The following is a 20512-nucleotide window of genomic DNA, read 5'->3' as shown; positions in this document are numbered from 1 at the left end:
TATTATTTAGATATGAAAGTTTTAGCAGCCAAATAAAAGTTCCAACGAGAGAGAAGCAAATCTTCTTATTACTCCACAACTACTACCGACGTCTTTACTTTCACCGCTTCGCCACCTCTATCAAATCTATCATCAGTTCCAGCGCCACCTCCTAGTCCACCGTTTCTACAGATTTCATCATCAGATATGTCTGTTTGATTTGGCTATCACCATCACCACCACCTCTTCCGCCACCACCATCTCTGCCTCTGCCACCGTCTTCGATTTAAAGGTGCAAGTAGTTAACTAATTTTATCAGATTTCACTTAAATCCACATTAAAATCAATTTTGGTTTTGATTTCGGTTCATTTTATATAAGAAATAGCAATGAATCTTTAGAAAGGGGGAGTGAGATTTATTGTTCGTAAATTAAAAGAAGATAAAGTGGAGAAAGAAATGAATTTTGATTGTTGTCTCTCTAAATTCAAACAAATGGATACAGTGAATTTTGGATAAAGAAGTTTGTTTTTCTATGTGTCTAGATTTTTCTTCTCTCTCGCTTTTTTATTTTGAAATGCCTTTTTCTTCCCATTCTTCACTCGTGTCTTGTCTTGTTGATTTTGAAAAACAGATAAAACACTGTCTATTGTACGCTGTGGATATGTAGGTGTTGACTGGAGTAGTCAGTGACACGTCTGGATTTGGGAAGAAGTGGTAAGAATAGCTCTTTTTTTCATCAATCCTTAAATAAATTATTATGTGTTATATTTTGTCAATTCAATAATAAATTACTTAATGGTGATGAAGTGATAAGGTTACAATAGTTCATGCAGTTGATTCAGATAATTGGGTACTTGATATTCCAAATTGTGAATGTGAGCTCGTGTTATTTTTTTTGTTCTTATTATTTTCAGTGTTTATTGCAGGTATGTAAGAGATGATTTTTTTCCTATTTCGGGTCGCATTTGTTGTTGGTCTTTTAGTTCCTGATCCTTGCAAACTATATAATATCTTTCAAGATAAATTTGTGGTGTGATGGTATCACAACTGACTATAATCAGAAGACGCGTGTTCGATTCACGCCAGGTTCTAGCGTTCGTGTATGTCAATTGTTTTAGTACATCAATTTTGAGATCTATTTTGATTGTTGATACCAGCTTTTGGGATCAACTTAGGTTGTTGACACCAAATTTTGGGATCAACTTTGGTTGTTGACACCATATATGATCTAAACATTTTATAAATTATTAATTTTGGTATCAACTTTGGTTGTTGACACCATATTTTTGGGATCAACTTCGGTTGTTGACACTATATTATTTTGTTGGATCAAATTTGGTGTTGATATCAAATTTTGAGATCAACTTTGGTTCTTGACACCATACATAATCTGAATATTTTTCTGAATTTTTAATTTTGGGGGGTCAACTTCTGTTGTTGACACCATATTACTTTTTTCTTATTATTTTTTTGATTTTTATTTTTGAGATCAACTTCAGTTGTTGACACCATATTATTTTTACTGATATATTTTGGGGATCAATTTTGGTTGTTGACACCACCGGTGGCGCTGGTGGTGGACTGGTGGTGGTGTTGGCAGCGGTGGAGTGGTGGTGGCGGCGATGGTGGTGTTCTGGTGGTGGCGATGGTGGAGGTTGATAGGTAGTGGTTGTTGAGTGGTGGTGGTAAAATAGTAGTTGAATGTTGGTGGTGGTGGTGGTAGTGGCGGCAGCGGCGGTGAAGTGGTAGAGAAATGAAGTTGTTGTGTTTTGAAATAAAGAAAAAAATTATATGAATAAGGGTATTAAGGTAATCTATATTTAAATAGATAAGATTTTTAAATAGAAGTGATATATTTATTGTTATATAAGGGTATATTTGTTGGATGTCAAAATGGTATATAATTAATGTACCCTCCTTGGTTTTCGTGGTGGGGAAGGTGCTGCAAATTCATGTGTTGGGGATATGTTCAGGTGTTGTGGTATTCCCTTTCTTTGATGTATGCCTTTCCTCTTATAAGTTTTGAGAGGAGTTGTCTCATCATCTGGTGCTTCCGACTCTGCTACGTTCACATGGTTATGTGTTACTTTCACTCATGGGACACCATTTACTCAGTGATTACCATACTGACAATAACATGCGGGGTGTCCAAGAAGTTATCCAGAGCTTGCGCATAAAACGGATTGAAGAAATTGTGCAGTTAATTTGATTGATGAGAAATTTCTGTCGGATCTGATTGGTAGTGGGCCTTTTTGAGACTTTCTTGAAAATGAGTGCGATGTTGCTATGGTTAGGCCTGGCTTTTGCCTTTATGCTGTGGTGGCTGCCTGTCTCATACTGATACCACAGATGTGGATACTGGTATTTCAAATTGGATTGGTCCACCGCCAAGTTGATTTGGTGAGTCATCATTACCCGTCTTAACACCCGACACGGATCCAAAATAATTGTTTAATCCAAATATTTTAAAACCAGGTCCTGACCCATATCCAAATATGTTTTTTCCCGTTGCTTTTTTCAGAACTGCCAGAGGATCATCATAGTTTCGTCTGCAGTAGACAAATTTGCATTTTTTCCCAGAGCCTGTGTTCTATTGGCTACTGTCAGGTAAGCTTTTTGTTGATAACGGTGATTGTGATAGTAGTGTCCAGCTTAAACCTTGTTGATCCATCACCAGTGCAAGCCGAGTTGGAATCCGTTACGTCACCGTCTGTTGGTTGGGTGGTCAGTGTTATGCATGATGAAGTTTGGTGTTGTTAACTGAGCTTGAATCCGGAGTTTGATGTTTATGGGATCAATGTGGATGGGGATGAGCCTGAGACTTGGTTGGATGAAGATGATGTGGATGATAGCTGTTTCGGTTTAGGTTTAACAGCTCTCATGCGACCATTAAGCCTATGATAAGGTAACAGAGGGTGTTCTGGGTCTTGTATTGCATGTTGTTCATTTAGGAAATTTGGAAAGTCATCGGCAATATGGCCAATGATGCGAGATCTGTAGCAGATAGTGGGTAGATACTCATATGAAAATTGAATCCAATTTTCTCCTACTATATTGAGTAAAATACCTGGCATGAAAGGGTCTTTTATTGTCATCTCCACCTTATCTCTCACTGGTTTGTATTGTAAATCCACCTCAAGGACTCTCCCCGTATCACTTAATAGTTCTTCCATAGTTGCTTCATCTTCTAGATATGTTGGTAGCCCTAGCATCTGTATCCAGAACACTGCTTTTGTGAAACATGCCCGAGGGTTTTGCTGACATCTTGTGAAACATCTTCTAGCAGTATTACTTGGTTTGACATAATTCATGCAGTATTACTTGGTTTGACATAATTCATGCCTTGGTCGACAGTATTGTTTGTTTATCACTTTCATGTTCCAAGGTGCATTGAAAGATCTTGTTGTTGGTGTTTGGCCAAGTTTGGAATTTTTTGATTTTGATGGGATGTCAGTGTTTTGTGATGGCTTGTCTGAGAGAAGGGAGGGCGAATTTTCCATCTAGAACCGCAACTGCTATAAAATGGCTATCATGAGCTTGCATGAGTGCTTGCATGGTGTTAGTTGGAAGAGGACAATTTCTTTCTTTTGAGTGGATGAATGATGGCCAAAAGTTGAAGATTGGTTCGAATGATTTTGAACTTTATCCTCTGATTTTCCTATTGGGGTAATACCTTTTTTTAGTTGATTTTGTTCTGGTACGTGTTGTGCTTTTTGAAGAGGGGGTGGTGAAAGTGCTTTGCTTTTGCTTTTTTGATGTTGAACTGATTGTGCTGAGAAATAAGAGGAAGAAGATGAGGAGTTTGAGGTGGTGTTTTTGGTGGTGATCGGTGGGTAATTAAAATATGGAGGGGAATGATTATAGTTCACAGAGGCGTGTCTAGGGAATTGATGGATGGGTACACGGGAAGAAGAAGCTGCATTTGCAGGCGCGCATGCAGCTGGTGTTGATTGTAATTGGTGGACTACTGATACTGAGATTTTATGTAGGAAAATGTGAGTTTTTTATGTGCTAGTTATTTCCATTCCCTGTTAACAAGCTTCTTACGGGCCCAACAAAACATAATCCGTTCTAATTTAGGTGATTAGGATTAGGGGTGTGCAACGGACGGACGGATGCGGATTAGGGGTCATCCGCGTCCAATCCGTCAAAATTACGGATTTGAAAAATCCAACCGCGTCCGACCCAATCATCCGCGGATGTAACGGGTGATAGGGGACGGATGAGGATTACCAGCGAATTTTGACAAACAAAAAAAAAGTAAACAAAGTTATAAAAAAAAAAAAACCCTTTTCTGCCCAACTCCATAAATTCTAGACCCAATTCTGTAACGCAATTGTGAACTACTCTACCTTTGCTGACATCAGCCAGTTTTCCAACTGCCTTCAAAACACCAGCGAATGTGTGTACATATTTGGAGTGAAGCCTTCTTTGTTCATTTTCTTTTTTTTTTCAGTGTGAAACTTCAAGCACACAAGAAAGTGTAGTTGCAGTTATTGACATTTGTCTTTTGTGATTAAATTCCGTAAATGTACTGTTTTCTTGAGTCCAGAATTTTGCTTAGCTTTGATTTTAAGATTCTCTATGACTACTATGTTTGCTGCTCTACAAAAATTTAGATGGTCGGAGAACATTTTGGATATAGGTCGGTGGGTTTGAGTTCTAGATAACTCAAACAAAACTTGGTAGGTGGAGTTAATTTGGGATAAATCCAAATTTAGTCGGTCACCAAAAAGATTAGGATTAAGAGTTTGTGATAATTCTTAATTGGTTTACTTGATCCTAAATTCTAGGAACTTTGTGGACAAGTTATGAAACCCTAGTCTTATAGGCTAAGTAATGTACCTATATAAATAGCCTAGTAGAGAACCTAGAAAATCACACCAAAAAACAATTCTTCTTTCTCTCTTAGGGTTAATATGTTTTCTCCCAAACGATAATATATAAATCTCTTGTTTTTCCCGAGGATTCAACCTCGTTAAATTCTCGTCTCTTTTATCTTCTTTAGTTTATGTTCTTTGCAATATTTGGAGTGCCATTGTGTAGCTGTGCAAATCGCTTCCGCAGGGTTTTAGCGCAACAATTGGCATCAAGAGCTCGGGTTAGGTTCTTGGAATTTTCGGTATTCATAATATTGCAGCGGGAGTATTTTTTTCTGAAGTTGTTTGAGGTAATTCTGATCTCAAAGTTTAGTTTTTTATCTATATTTGGTTGTTTGTGAACAATGGTTGACGGGAAAGATCCAGTTGATCCGAAAGATCCTTTTGGAGAACATTCGGAGTCCACAAGTAAAGATAAAGAAACAAAAGAAGAAATACTGCATTCTCATAGATCACAACTGAAGGTTGAAAAGTTCACCGGAACCAATAACTTTGGTTTATGGAGAACAGACGTAATGGATGCTCTTGTTCATCTTGACCTAGAAGAAGCTCTAGAAGGTCGCCCAGCGGAGATGTCTGACAAGCAGTGGAACAAGATGAATAAATTATGTCTGGGTTCGATTCGTGGGTGTTTAGCAACATCAGTAAGAGTTAATTATCAGCACGAGACTTCAGCTAAGGATCTCTGGGAAAAGCTAGAGAAGGAGTACCTTGTGAAGAACGTGGCTAATAGGATACATCTTAAGAGAAATTTGTATCGTTATAACATGAAGAAAGGTGCAACTCTAACAGAGCACCTGGATTCATATAATAAACTTCTTGATGAGTTAGTTAACTATGATGAGAAGATCAACGACGAGGAACAAGCTTTGTGTCTGATAAACTCTCTTCCTGAAAGGTATGAACCCGTGATTAAGGCTTTAATGCATGGCAAGGATAAGATGACATACGCTGAGGTCACTACAGCATTGCGTAGTGAGGAGATCAGGAAGATGGACCGTGAAGACCTGTCAAGTGAAGCTAACAGTGACTTGCTTCTTGCAAGAGGTCGTTCAACAGACAGCATGAATGCATGATCCGAGGTGGAGAATTGTTGGATATAGGTCGGTGGGTTTGAGTTCTAGATAACTCAAACAAAACTTGGTAGGTGGAGTTAATTTGGGATAAACCCAAATTTAGTCGGTCACCAAAAGGAGTAGGATTAAGAGTTTGTGATAACTCTTAATTGGTTTACTTGATCCTAAATTCTAGGAACTTTGTGGACAAGTTATGAAACCCTAGTCTTGTAGGCTAAGTAATGTACCTATATAAATAGCCTAGTAGAGAACCTAGAAAATTACACAAAAAAAAAATTCTTCTTTCTCTCTTTGGGTTTATATGTTTTCTCCCAAACGATAATATATAAATCCCTTGTTTTTCCCGAGGATTCAACCTCGTTAAATTCTTGTCTCTTTTATCTTCTTTAATTTGTGTTCTTTGCAATATTTGGAATACCATTGTGTAGTTGTGCAAATCGCTTCCGCAGAATTTTAGCGCAACAAAACATTGGAACATGTGGTTGCTTATAGAAATGAAAATGCAGTTTTATGCACTTCCATAATAAGTTTGATGAAAGTTAAAGAGACTTAAAATTGTAGATAAATGCTCGCAAATGTTTTACAGAGCTGAAATGTTTTCAGTAGTTTTGTTCACAGGAATAATATTTCCTGCTCCTGTGCTGCTTTTTGTTCAGATGCTGGATAGAAACATAGAACAATGATGGGGAATGCTGCTGGTTCTTGTTCAGATTCAACAAATCTTGGTAACGAAGGGAACTTGATGGCTTTGTGGAATTACTGTACCTAAATAGAAGTTGTAGTACTGCACATGTAAAGAATGGGTTCCTTAGTTGACAATGAAATCCAAGCTGGCGGCTTGTCACTTCTCATGTAAAGAATAGGTTTCATAAACTGATCACACGCCTCAAGTTTAAGACCTCCAGAAACATATCCAGATATCATAGCACTCCACGAAACTTGGTTATGCTCATTCAAAATTTTATACACCTGGCTAGCTAGTTAAGATCCAATTTTCATGTAACACTCAAAGATGGGTGTTACAACTGGGTTCAAGGTAACAAATGAAAGAAAAAAACACATCACAAACTACAAACATAAGGAAGGGACTTTCAATTATCTTCCGATGTTAATATTGAGATCTATTGGCAGTAAACGTCAACGGTGGTTAAATTACCTCCCCTTGATATATTTGCTATAGTACGGGTGGATTTGTGGATTTCGAAGTCCAAGTACAACCAACCCGGTAAAAATGCGAATTTGAGAATCTCATCCGTGTCCGGTCCATAAATCTAGCATATTAGGTTTCATCCGCAATTTTGCAGACAAATACGGATAAAATCCACGGTTCTGAACTTTTTGATCACCCCCAGGTAGGATACTCCGCTCTCGCCCCAGAGACCCGGACCCCGGTTCAAGTCCCGCCAACGGAATATTAGATTGTTTCGGTATAACTTTTCCACTTACTTTTTTATGCCAATAAATGCTTCTTTCCAGCATTTTTAGGGTTTTTCTTTAGAGGTCTAACAACTTTTTTCTCAGGGTACTATTTTCATTTTCCAATTTTCCTACTGTAATATTTTGAGTACAGTATCCGGTATCGACATTCACAATCAAACTACGGTGAGAAATTTTTATGTCTTCTATTTTACAGTAATTTGCTTCTTATATTCATCAATTATTTTACAGACAGACAAAAACTAGGGTTATTGATTGAGAATAGTTCCTCTATTTAATTTTACAGTAATTTGCTTCTTATATTCATCAATTATTTTACAGACAGACAAAAACTAGGGTTATTGATTGAGAATAGTTCCTCTATTAAATTTGATGTTTGTGATAATTCGGTTTTGTCGTAGGATCCGACTTACTCAATTTTTCTGCTTATTGTTAGTGCTTTGTTGTATAATCTTATCTGCTGTTTAGAAGAGATTAAGTCCCTTTTGCTCGGTAGAAATTGATCTTTGAGCTTTAAAAAGATTTTTCTTTGAATTCGAGATTGTATTAGAAGTAGCGACTTATCCTATATCTTGTGAACTGCAAAAACTATATCTTGCTGTTGGATTAGGGTCTTTTTTTATCCAGATTTCGTCTGAAGTAACATGGCTTATTATAAAGTATTCTTTTCTGGATTTGGGCGCTTTACTAGCGCAACATTATGTTTGTATCAGAAACGACACTTATGCTTCAAATTATACTCATCCATTCTCGTGGTTAAGCATTGATAATCACATTAGTTCTTGCTCATAGCTGTCCGTTAGGGTAAGCTGTGTAACACTCTTGGACACTATCACAAAGTTTGCCTGGCCACATTGATAGAAACAGCTAAATGAAACGTAGAAGTGGTAAATCAATAAAAAAAACATGAAAGTGGTAATGTTGATGTGAATTCAACATTTTAACCTGCAACCGATGGGCTACATTGGATGGGAGAGGTTCATAGCGTCTGTATGAGTTTTCTACTTGTTGGATTGTCGAATCTTTTGGTACAAGACCTGTTCTAACATCCAGGTCACTTAGTACTTAACAGGCTTTGCTTATTCTGATCAACATATCTGTTTGTTCGCAGTTGGAATTTACTTGCAGTTTATGAAATGTTTCCTCTCTAAAGTCCACCACTCTGTATTTCTCTCTATCATTGACATTAAAGATTTTCTAGACATGGCAGTAGAAGGTGATGTCTGGCAAGGGTTTGTTTCTTCTCTTGTTTCAAACACTGAGGAGGCTGAACAGGGTGAGGACCGTGAGGATGTGCTATCACCAAAAGATGCAGCCTGGGTTGATTCTTGCCTGCTCAATGATGCTGAATTATCAGAAGATAGCTGGGATGCTATAAAGGATGTGTTAATAGACATTGTCAGCCTCCAAACAACTTCACAAAAAGCCCCAGTTTCTGAAACTGTAGAAGTTTATGACAACAGCGATCCAATGAATGAAGAGTATGAAGACTTAGGGACGGCTAAGTTTCTCGGTAGAATCGAGGATGGTTATGTTCCCAGCAATGAAAGGGCAAAAATTGAAGAGTTACTAGGAATAACAGATGACGATGACATGGTTTCCATTATCAAAAGGATAGAAGCTGCACCATTTCGAGATAACTCGCGAAAAGGATTTTTTTCAAGCTACCGGGATCTGGACGATACAGATGTTGCAGCGGATGTGGATTCAGAGGGTGAGATAGTCTCCCTCAGAAAATATTTTTAAGGTTTGGGATTTGAATACATTGACAGAGGAAGACGAACTTGTTCAAGAGTTGAGAAAAGCCCTTGCAGGTAGTTGTGTTGAAGATGCAACTGTGTCTCTTGATGATTCTCTCAGTGAAGACGAAACACTCGCCAGTCTCATCTCCGGTTTATCCGATCTCTCCTTGCGCAAGTCCTCTAGTTGAGACTTGATAAATGTGTAGTAAGTAATGCATATACAAAGCCAACCTACAACTAAAAGAGATTTCGACATTCAGATAGTTAGTTTTCTGCTTTCCTGATCACTTTCGTTGTTGTATTTGATTTCTAATTCAATGATATTTCATAATCTAAGGTGCATAATAGCAGAATATTACTAAATGGAAACACACTACTACATTTAGATTTCCAATATCACCTTCCTGCATAAACAAAGACGATCATTTTTTACTAATCCGTGGTTGCTGGTCATGCATTCTTGTGTTTTGCAACCTTTTTTATCAGCATCAGGCGTTGAGTTTGGAGCAAAAGCACAACATAATGCTTCCTCTTGGACTATGGGAGCTAGACAGAATTCAGTGAATGGTTGGTTTCTGGACGATGAGAATAACAAAGGAGGAACAGTTTATTTATATATGATACATCTCCAGTTATACAAGTAATTACAAAAATAAAACTATCTGGAATAGGAAAGAGTGAATACAACAGGGAAACAAGACCAAAAATAGCTTAAGTTTCCTTTTTTCTAACACTCCCCCTGATCTAAGCAGGTGGTCAGAGAAGTAAGCTTAGAGCGAAGAGAAGTGAAACAATGTTTCGGTGTATGCTTAGTAAAGACATCAGCAATTTGGTCTTGAGAATATACAAATCTGACATCCAACTGGCCTCGCTGAACCCGTTCTCGCACAAAATGGTAATCAATCTCTATATGTTTTGTACGACTATGAAAGACAGGGTTCATAGTTTGATAAGTAGCACCGAGATTATCACACCATAAAACTGGTGGAATGCATACTGGAGCCTAGAGTTCTTTCAGCAGGGATTCAATCCACATAATTTCGGCAGTGGCAATTGCAAGACTTCTATATTCAGCTTCAGTACTTGATTTTGAAACCAATTTGTGTTTCCGAGCACTCCAACAAATGATAATCGATCCTAAGAAAGCACAGTAACCGCTCGTAGATCGTCTATCAGTTTGGTCACCAGCTTAGTCGGCATCCGTATATGCCTAAAAGTTTAGCTTCAATGTAGGAGAACCACGAAGAGTAATACCATAACTGGAACTACCTTGTAGATAACGCAGAATTCGCTCGACGAGATGTAAATGCTTATCCGTAGGGTTATGCATAAATTGGCAAACTTTGTTGACTTAGAATGCAAGCTCTGGGCGTGTGATCATTAAATATTGTAAACCGCCAACGAGACTTCTATATATAATAGGGTTCGATAAAGGAGTTCCACCAACTGGGTTCAATTCAGTAGAAGTTGTAAAAGGGGTTACTCACACGCTTTGCGCCTTGCATATTAGCACGCTCTAATAAGTCTTCAATGTAGCGTCCTTAAGAGACGAACAAGCCAACAGGAGTCCGTGTGACTTCAAGACCAAGGAAGAATGAAAGATCACCAAGATCTTTTAGAGCAAATTCTTTATGAAAATCAAATTTTGCAAGTATCCTAAATTGGAGCATGTTAAAATAATATCGTCAACATGGACAGGCAAGTAATGTACAACACATAAACAAGGAGGAATCAGCCTGAGAAATAACAAATCCAAGTTTTTGAATAAAAATATTCAGACGAGTATACCTAGCCCCGCGTGCTTGTTTTAGTCCATATAAGGATTTACGTAAGCCACATACATTATTCGAAAATTTAGGATCAGTGTATCCAGGAGTCTGTTTCGTATAAATTTCCCCAGTAAGAAAATCATTGAGAAAAGCATTTTGAATATCCCAATTGACGAATTTTCCAAGAATATGAAAGTGCTAAAAGTTAGAACAACTCGAATAGTGTATGGTTTAATAACCGGGCTAAACGTTTCTCCATAGTCGATACCCTCTTTCTGGTTAAAACCTTTAGCCACAAGACACACTTTATACCGCTCAACAGTTCCATATAGGGCTGCACATCGGGTCGGTTGAGTCGGGTTTGGTCTCACCCACTACTCAACCCATTGATGGCGGGTAATAGAAATTTTCAACCACAACCGACCCAACATCACAATGGGTACGACGGGTTGGGTCGGGTATATCCGTTAGAAATCCCCCACAAATATTGTTTCAAAACTGCTAATAATGAATTGAAAGCGAAAGCCACAACTACCATACCCATTTAATATTTCCCCAACCAACACTGATTTGTTAATGGAACTAGTTTATCACCCGTGCGATGCACGGGTAAGCTTCTTACTTATGAAATAAGTGAATGATCAATGTAACTAATAAGTTAATAATTGAGTTGATGTGCAACAAAATAATATCAAGGTAGGTTTAGGATGATAATCGACGTTGGATGATCCCCCTTCTCTTATATTCGCCAGTGCCGGAGAATAATACGACCTATAGACCTGGAATTATTAGGAATGTGTTGAAGCACAAGTGTTTTGGTAAATCCATCTTTTGGTATGTCCATCTGGTATTTTTTTTTAGGACATTAATTTTTTATTTTGATGGTGCATAAGCTGCATTTCAAATGCCAACGTACGTCGGATTTTCATTCTCATCAAAAGCTCTTGATCTCAAGTAGAACCCGACATTGTGTAAACGATTTGCCCAGCACCTATCCATGTGCATTGCAAAGCAAATTTTTATCGAGAATTGACATATAACATATAGTATTGTATCCTTTGATTTCATCACATTCTATTTGGAAATATATGCCTGGTTGTTGTTTTTTTGGCGTTTTCAAATATAAGCCGGTTGTTATGAACTTCGAATGTATGCCTATTTGACTTATCACACTATTATTATTTTTACTTTTTTTGAAAAAAAATGAATCCTTCCAGTTATCTCACCTATTAAAAAGTCATAAATACCCTGAATCACATCTCCTTTGTGGAAGGTTGATTTCCCACCAACTAAAACCCCTGAACTTCAGAACTTGGGAACCTTGAACCCTCAAACTTGGGAACCCTGAACTTGAAACAATGAACCCTGAATTAAAAAACCTGAACCCTGAACCCTAAACCATGGAATGGCGAATGATGTAACGAACCTGAAAATGGTGAAACGTTCATGAACCGAGATCAACAAATCTTAAAAATGATGAAGAAGGTCAATGTAGCAATGAGTAAAGGATAATTAAACAATAATATAATGGGACTTAACCGAGACGGATGGAAAACTGGAGACATGCCCATATTCGAAAAGTTTAAAAGTGGAGACGGGCTTATATTTGCAAACTGGATTTCAAATATGCCTATTTTTCTCAATTTCTCTTCCTATTTCAACTTCCCCCCCAATAACATCTCCAGCTAGCATTTCTGCAACAATTTGATGTTCTCTTAGTCGTGTTATATTGACCTTGTGGCTTCAACGATACCTTCTCTCTTGTCTAGGTTAATCAAGAGAATAATTAGCAATCCAATTTCCAATCCTAGTTCATGATGCAACCTGTAAGTATTCTCAATCTTGTTGAAAATTCCAGAATACAACTATACCTCTTTAGTGTGGTTCCGAATAAGTTGAAAAGTGGAGACGGGCATATATTTGTAAACTGGGTTTCACATAGGCCTATATTTCTCAATTTCTCTTCTTATTTCTACTTCCCCTAATAGCATCTCCAGCTAGCACTTCTGCAACAATTCCATGTTCTCTTAGATGTGTTATATTAACCTTGTGGCCTCAACAATGTCTTCTCTCTTGTCTAGGTTAATCAAGAGAATAATTAGCAATCCAATTTTCAACCGTAGTTCATGATGCAACCTGTAAATATTCTCAATCTTGTTTAGAATTCTAGGATACAGCTGTACCGCTTTAGTATGGTTCTCAGTAGTAAAAGATGCATAATCTCTACATAGGTATTCACGTTCCTCTCCTGAATACAGGGATGCTACGCGCTTATTTATTTCATTAACTTTGTCTTCGGTAATATTCCAACCGAGATTATACATGGTTTATATGGATTTCTTTTTTTGAAGCATTCGTATATGGAATTATTTACATTTTTGAAAATAGTGATTATGAATATGTTATATACACTAATTATTCTATGCAAATATTTTCCATGCAACTTAGAGCATCTCCAAGAGAAGGTGCAAAAAATCTTATGGATTTTTAATTTGGTCCTTTTATTTATGGGGTCTACACATAGAGTAAACATATGACCTCACATCTAAAATACCATCTCCAACGGTAAGAATTTCAACCCTTAGAATTAAAAGAAAATTAGTTAAAAACATGATGTGGAGGTGCAATCGGAGGTGTAGATAACCCTTTTTTGAACACCTTCATATTTAATAATTGGTCCCTTCTAACTTGTAGGACCCTACTGTTGGAGATGAATTTATGACAAACAGGACTCTAAAATCATATGTGTCACTAAAAATAAATAAATCTACCCTGATTGGGCAATTTTGTACTCCCGGATTACTACTCTTTTCTTATGTGTGCAAATATTAGATATTTTGGATGATCTAATATAATATAGATCTTCTCACCTAATACTCCGTATGTAAATTAGGTTAACATGCTTATATATGTAATTGAGTGCACAATACTTACATATATTTTGGATGGCTTCAGGGTCGTTCACGGATGATACTTCAAGGAAAAGGGGAAAAGAAAAAAACAAAACAAAAAAATTGGGTGGCTAAACCTCCTCCGCTTATTTGGTCAGTGTTCGAAAGCTCGGCCCAATACTGGTTGGCCAGGTGATCAATTGGTCACTATACTTGCATGGAAAACACCTCCTCAGAAGGGAGACGTAATGATTTGGAATGGGTCCAATACTGGACCAGTTCATGTGTGTGACTACTGGAACTTATGGCACTTCCAATTGCCTATCCGCGTTAGCTTGGGAAGAGCTAGCTGTAATAGTAATTTCCAATTTTAATGGTGGACGGATCGTTTTTTGAGAAAAAGAGCCGGCAATGCTTGTCCGTTTTTTATTTTATTGTGTCCATCGATTTTAAATTATAAGAACTAGTCATTGCGCCCGTGCTTTGCACGGGCCTAGATATCTTGTAGAGAAAAATAAGTTTTGCAAGTGAATTTTTAAGGATTTAAAATTTGAATCATGAAACAGGAAAGCATTCATTACTAAAAATTATGATCTCAAAAGTAGTCGATTAATAAGAAATAATAATCATAAATTAACACAGCAACAATAATGCAAATATCCATCTGTGTACAGATCATTGACTGGTGCACATGTACCGTATAAGAACTACTTCTCCTGAAAACATACAATCTTCACGGCAAAAATAACTTATATGTGACACCATTAGGCTTCCTCGAACTTAACCTAGCATGGTCATAATCATATAATAATACATAAGATAATCTAGCGGCTCCAAATAACCATAATATTGTAGTTTTGATTACCCTGTCACAAATTACAAAACTTACGTCTTATTCTTCCAAATTGCAACCTATCTAACTATGAAGAAAATGAAACTCAAAAGGCTATATATACTGTTTCTATATCAAAATAATTGCATTCCTAGTACTTTACTTCGTTTCTTTATATCGCCAAAGAACGATCTCGGGGACAAACCGACATATACCAAAAAATCTGGCAGCTTCTAAGAATTTGTCACAAAAAGGACTGTCTCTACCTACTAATTGAAAAGCAAGAAAAGGTGAGCAATGAGAAATTAAGAACTGAGCACATAGGTATACATTTATGGGTTTCTGGAAGAAGAAAAAAATACATTTCAAGAACGCAATAAAAAAGAACAATCTGGAACATCAATAATAATAGAAAGAAGACTTGAATCCATATAAGCACAGAATCAATAAACCAATACACCACTATATTAAGAAGAGTGGAATTATAGCCTTACAGTAATTCGTAAAATCTACAGTTGAAATATGAGTTCCTTTTTGAGACTCCAGTCTACAAATTTTGATCATAAGAATCGGTAAGTAAAGAACCATTTTGAGAGAGCTAGAGAGAAAGAGTTACCTGAATTAAAGACTTGATTCTCTTGGATTTATAATCTTTAAGCAGTTCGCAGGTTTAGTTTTCACCTTTGGAGTGTTCTTAAATCCTGACAACACACACCTGTCATCAAAAAAATCCCTGTGTTATATGGACCTTTACTGAGATAGTAGCAACTGGTAATAAGCTTTAAATATGGATCATAAATCTATCAAGTGAACTAAAAGAAAAACATTTCTCTTTTCAATTGGATTTATTAACCAAACTCAGAAAAAAAAAATGTATGAGGAGAAGACCAACTGTCTCACACCATATAATATACAAAATTGTTCACATGTTTGCTTGAAAAACTAAGAATTTCACACGGTCCAAATCCACAATTTCACCCTCGACTTTTATTGTCAATAGTTCTCACTGCACATATACATAATATAAATATAATAGAAAGATACAAAAGGTACCTTTAAATGAACGGCATGCAACAAAACAACAACGATGTAGTATTGCCAAAAGTACTCATACCCATATCAAGTTTTAAAGAGAGAATGAACCATATGGTAGAAAGAGAGAGGAACTTCCATTTTTATGTTGTTTCTTTTTTCTCTCTTCTTTGATTTGACAATGATTTGAGATTTTATGTGCGTTCATCTATAATACATGGTGGTGGTTTCGGTGTTTGGTTATATATTTCTTAGGATTACAATTTGAAACTCAATCGGGGATAGTGTAAAGTATGCATCACCAGAGGAGTACTCATAGAAGTAAAACCCCTGTATAGTTCAATCAAACTCGTTAGTAACGTTTTTTTAGGTAGTTCGGTTAGAGATGAGTCGTTACCAAGTTTATAAATCTTCAAAATTGTAAGAGTTGATGCCCTATAAACTGCTCTTTTCTTTTTCCAAGATTATGCAACCTGCAAAAATAAACAGCAACGGAAACACGAAATATTTCAAAAGTGAATATACTCCAAATCAGAAGTTGGTGCTAAAGATGGAAATCAGAACTACATAGGTAGAAATATAATATAAAGCAGACATCATTAATTAGTAATAGGAAATCAAACCCTTATGAATTATTTTAATCAATTTTTACCTCTAAAACCTGTGATATGCTGCAATATCAAAACACACATCAAACAGGATTGCAGTATAAATCAAATAATTAAAATCAGAAACCCTAGCTTTATATAGTAAAAAACAATGAACCAAAACGAACCCATTACGGAAGGGCCATCACTCTGTTTTGAGATTGTAAACATGAACTACTGCAATAAACAAACACAAAAAACATGAGCCCGTAAACACAATAAACATGGAAAAAAAACAGAGAAAAGGAAGATCAGAGGAAGCAAGTATTTAGGCTAGGGTTTCTCCGTAAGAGTGAAAAGAGGACGAGGCGGGAGGTATAAAAAAGAGAGAGAATACCGATCAGATGTGGAGACCAAATAAGCTCGGTGGTGTTTTTGGATGAAATATTGGTGGTGTGAAAAAAATGTGGGTTTTTATTTGTCTAAATATTTTTTGGTGGGGCCAGAAGCTCTAAGAAGAGAGCTTGATTCAGCTTTTAACCACAACAAAGAAAAATCACCAGAAATCATATTATTAATAATTTAACCAAGGTCCTATTATATTATTCACTTTTTTAACCAAAATTATCGCAAAAGCCCCACTTGACTCAACTAAATTACATGGTATTTATCTCAAAATTAAGCGAACAATGATTAAAATTAGGCCTGTCAATATTTGTCCGATATCCGGTATCCGTTTCCGAATATTCGAGATCATATAGGATTTTATCCGTTTTATCGGATATCAGATCGGATATTTTATCGGATATTTATTCCTTAACATATCGGAAACGGATTAGACCTCATCCGAAATGTTAATATGCGATATCCGATAGTATAGGAACTTATTTGTAATTTATCTTAATTTCGAGTCTAGTATCGGATATTATTGGATATTGTCGGATAAATATCCGATAAATGTCAATTATGAAAATGTTTTACAAAGGTTTTTAAGCTTTTTTGTTATAACCGGATATTATCGGATATCCGACAGCTTAGCCTATCGGAATCGATATCTGATTTTGATATCCTATAGGATATTATCGGATATCGAATATTCGGTAGTGCTTAACATGTCGGATATCGGATTTCTAAATATCCGACGGATATTCTACCCTTGACAGGCCTAATTAAAATTACATGGTATTTATCTCAAAATTAAACGGACAATGATTACCGGTTTTTCACTTTTTCTAAATGGACAACCATTAGCCATTGGCAAGCTCTTCCTGCTGGGATTCCCAGTGAATAGAGAGCATGAGCGGGAATCACCCATTTAAACCACGATTTGTTCACTTGGGAAGGGTAAAATCAGAATCCTTCGCTAAATTACGTTTATTAAACCTTAAGCCATCTTTTTGGTAAAATTTTCTCATACCTACTTGAGTTCTTTCCTCAGAGATAGAGTATGTTAGTCCTGCAGGCTTCCGGTTAGATGGTCGTCGACCTATGGAGGTCCAGTTTTCCTCTTTCACATTCTAAACAACAACTTTCATTTTACATTGTGTTCTTCGTCTTTTTTTACGTCTAACATAGTATTTCAAAAACATTTTGTTTCTTAATTAAAGATGAGGCAGATTCTTGCAGAGCTTGGCGCTGTTGATATAAGTAGTTGGGTATAATACTTCATATTCCTTGAACACTTTGTTGACTTAGATTCTTTCATAATATGTATGTTGGACATAGAACTAATAATGTAACTGAGAAGAAGATACTTAGCTCAAACCGATGTTGCTGGAGATGCACAGAAAATGTAGAGGCACGTATACGATACGCTGTCCTAAAGGCAATATCTCCTGCTACTCCGCTGAGATGTTATAGCAGTTGGCGAGTCACCTCCAGGATACAACTACTGATAGTACCCCTCAATGTAGCATACAAAGAGAGTACCCTTAGAACTTGGCAGTGTTAGCAAAAGCTAAAAACAGAGAAACTAGAAATAAAAACTTATTTCTGAAAGCAGAGGGAGAGAAGAAGAAGAGATGTTTCTCTGTTGTGTATCAAAAGAGCTCAAGACTCCTCCCTTAAATAGTGTTTAAGACGTTACAAACGAGAGGAAAAATGCATGCAACAAAACCATGCGTATGACAGAAATACTGGTAATGTTTGGTTAAAAACAGTGTTGCTTTTGTCAGGCTTAGAGCAGTGTGTTGGTTAAAAACAGTGTTGCCAAAACAAATACGTACAGACAAGAAACCCAGGACAAACATGTGCAGACAAGGAAGGAAAGACAAACACGTACAGACAAGAAAGCCAAGACAAACATGTGCAGACAAAGAAGAAGATTCTTCTACATGTGTGTAAAACACGTACCAAAAGTTTTAGCAAAAAGATAGGATCTAATGAACCCGAACCCGACCCCGACCCGACCGACCAGACGGACGGCGGCGGCGTGCGTGCTTCTGTGCAAAGAACCGCGCGTACGGGAAAGGCAACCTTGCCCTAGTCTAGGCCTTCCCCCCTCACACAAAAGTCTAATGACCCAAGGTCCATGCCCTTTTAGCCAATTCTATGGTATTTAAGTCTAAAACTCTTTAGATTTTAGTCTATGTGGGACTATTGTTTTATCTATTCAAATGAAAAAACAAGTAGTGGGCAGTAGGTCTAGAGATCAAAACATAGTCCATGCAAATTTGGTATAACAAAGCCGTTTTTTCTAACAATCCCCCACATGAATGATAAAACATATCGACGAAATTCGAGAAAACATAATACATCAATATTAGGCTAAGGTGTCCCAGAGATTGAACCTTAACTTAGTGAGAGGTTACCGGAACTGCTTGTTGTTACAGTGAACACAATGTCTTGAACCGCCAACAGTAAGTGCAATTCAGAAATAACAACCACACTTTGATGTCTCAAAGAAAAAGAAAGCTGCCAAGCTCTTGCCGTTGTGCCCGTTTTGGCCGTGGGCTAAATCCCGGACTTAATGAATATCTCTAGAGAAAAAGCTCAAATTCTCATAGGAAGCGGCCCCACTTCCAACATCCACATAGGTGAGTCCATTAAGAGTTTCCTGCCACACTCCGCTTTAAGCAAAGTCATGGAACTCATTAAGATCTTAACAGATCATCCTAAAACATGCAGGTAGCACTATCATACGGTTACACCATAGGGAGGGACAAACATAGTGCTCTCTTTACATCACCAAAAATTATTAATCTCATTGAACCTTATTCTTGGAGCTCCATTCACAAGGTTGAGTGTCCTTCATGGCGATTTATTCTATGAGCTTGAGTCCCATCCCCTTCGATGTGGATCTAACTACCTCTCTAGATAACCCTTTCGTCAAAGGATCTGCAATATTCTCTTTAGACCTCACAAAGTCTATAGAGATGACACCAGTAGAGAGTAGTTGTTTCACTGTCTTGTGTCTTCTTTGAAGATGTATAGATTTTCCGTTGTATACACTATTCTTTGCGCATCCAATAGCAGCTTGACCGTCACAGTGGATTGCGATCGAAGACACAGGCTTGGGTCAGAGTGGAATTCCTCCCAGGAAACCTCGTATCCATTTAGCTTCCTCCCCAGCTTTCTCCAAGGCTATAAACTCAGACTCCATGGTGGATCGAGCAATACATGTCTGTTTGGAAGACTTCCATGACACAGCCGCACCACCAAGTGTGAAGATGTACCCACTAGTGGATTTGCACTCATCTGAGTCTGATATCCAGTTAGCATCAGAGTACCCTTCTAGCACAGCAGGATACTTCCCAAAACTTAAGCAATAGTTTGATGTTCCTCTCAGGTACCTTAGAACTCTGTAGAGAGCATTCCAGTGATCCTTCCCAGGGTTGCAAGTGTACCTGCTTAATCTACTCACAGTGTAGGCAATATCAGGTCTTGTACAGTTCATTAAATACATAAGACTGCCAATAACACGAGAATACTCAAGTTGATAAATACCCTCACCCTTGTTCTTTTTCAATTTACAATTGGGATCATAAGGAGTAGTTGCAGGTTTAGCATTTTCCTGATTAAATCTCTTAAGAACAGTTTCAACATAATGAGATTGACTAAGGCTATATCCATCAGACATCTTTCTGATTTTCATCCCTAAGATTACATCAGCAGGGCCTAAGTCTTTCATGTCAAAGTTTTCGTTAAGCATGCTTTTAGTGGTATTAATACTATCAAGGTTACTACCTAATATGAGCATATCATCAACATATAGGCACACAATAACATGAGAATCATCCACAGATTTAATGTAAACACATTTATCAGATTCATTAACCTTGAAGCCA

General features: G+C 37.1%; 1 protein-coding gene and 2 long non-coding RNA genes across 4 annotated transcripts; 2 read left to right on the top strand and 1 right to left on the bottom strand.

The window, feature by feature from the left end:
* The first annotated feature begins 51 nt into the window (after window positions 1–51).
* Window positions 52–1345, top strand: LOC113361717. The gene is made up of 3 exons (XR_003365287.1): window positions 52–271; window positions 612–694; window positions 907–1345. It is a non-coding gene; the product is annotated as an uncharacterized LOC113361717 (long non-coding RNA).
* A 6047-nt stretch (window positions 1346–7392) lies between these two features.
* On the top strand, window positions 7393–9484 carry LOC113357684. 2 transcript variants are annotated; one of them, XM_026601119.1, is made up of 2 exons: window positions 7393–7538; window positions 8485–9484. In XM_026601119.1, exon 2 carries the CDS (start codon window positions 8505–8507, stop codon window positions 9117–9119), a length of 615 nt encoding a protein of 204 aa, XP_026456904.1. In that variant the 5' UTR covers window positions 7393–7538; window positions 8485–8504; the 3' UTR covers window positions 9120–9484. The 2 variants fall into 2 exon arrangements, with proteins under 2 accessions (XP_026456904.1, XP_026456905.1); XM_026601120.1 differs by having other exon boundaries at window positions 7409–7538; window positions 8575–9484.
* Window positions 9485–14613: 5129 nt separating this feature from the next.
* Window positions 14614–16646, bottom strand: LOC113357683. Its single transcript, XR_003363825.1, has 2 exons — window positions 16037–16646; window positions 14614–15322 (listed from the first exon to the last, which is right to left on the bottom strand). It is a non-coding gene; the product is annotated as an uncharacterized LOC113357683 (long non-coding RNA).
* Between the last annotated feature and the right edge of the window lie 3866 nt (window positions 16647–20512).

This window comes from Papaver somniferum, chromosome 3, assembly GCF_003573695.1.
Source record: "Papaver somniferum cultivar HN1 chromosome 3, ASM357369v1, whole genome shotgun sequence".
In the NCBI taxonomy this organism is placed as follows: Eukaryota; Viridiplantae; Streptophyta; class Magnoliopsida; order Ranunculales; family Papaveraceae; genus Papaver; species Papaver somniferum.
Note: the sequence above shows the minus strand (reverse complement) of the source record. Positions and strands in the feature narration are given on the sequence as shown.

Excerpts from the sequence above, each read along its gene's own strand:
- LOC113357684 (XM_026601119.1), top strand. The coding sequence starts at position 8,505 with ATGAAATGTTTCCTCTCTAAAGTCCACCACTCTGTATTTCTCTCTATC.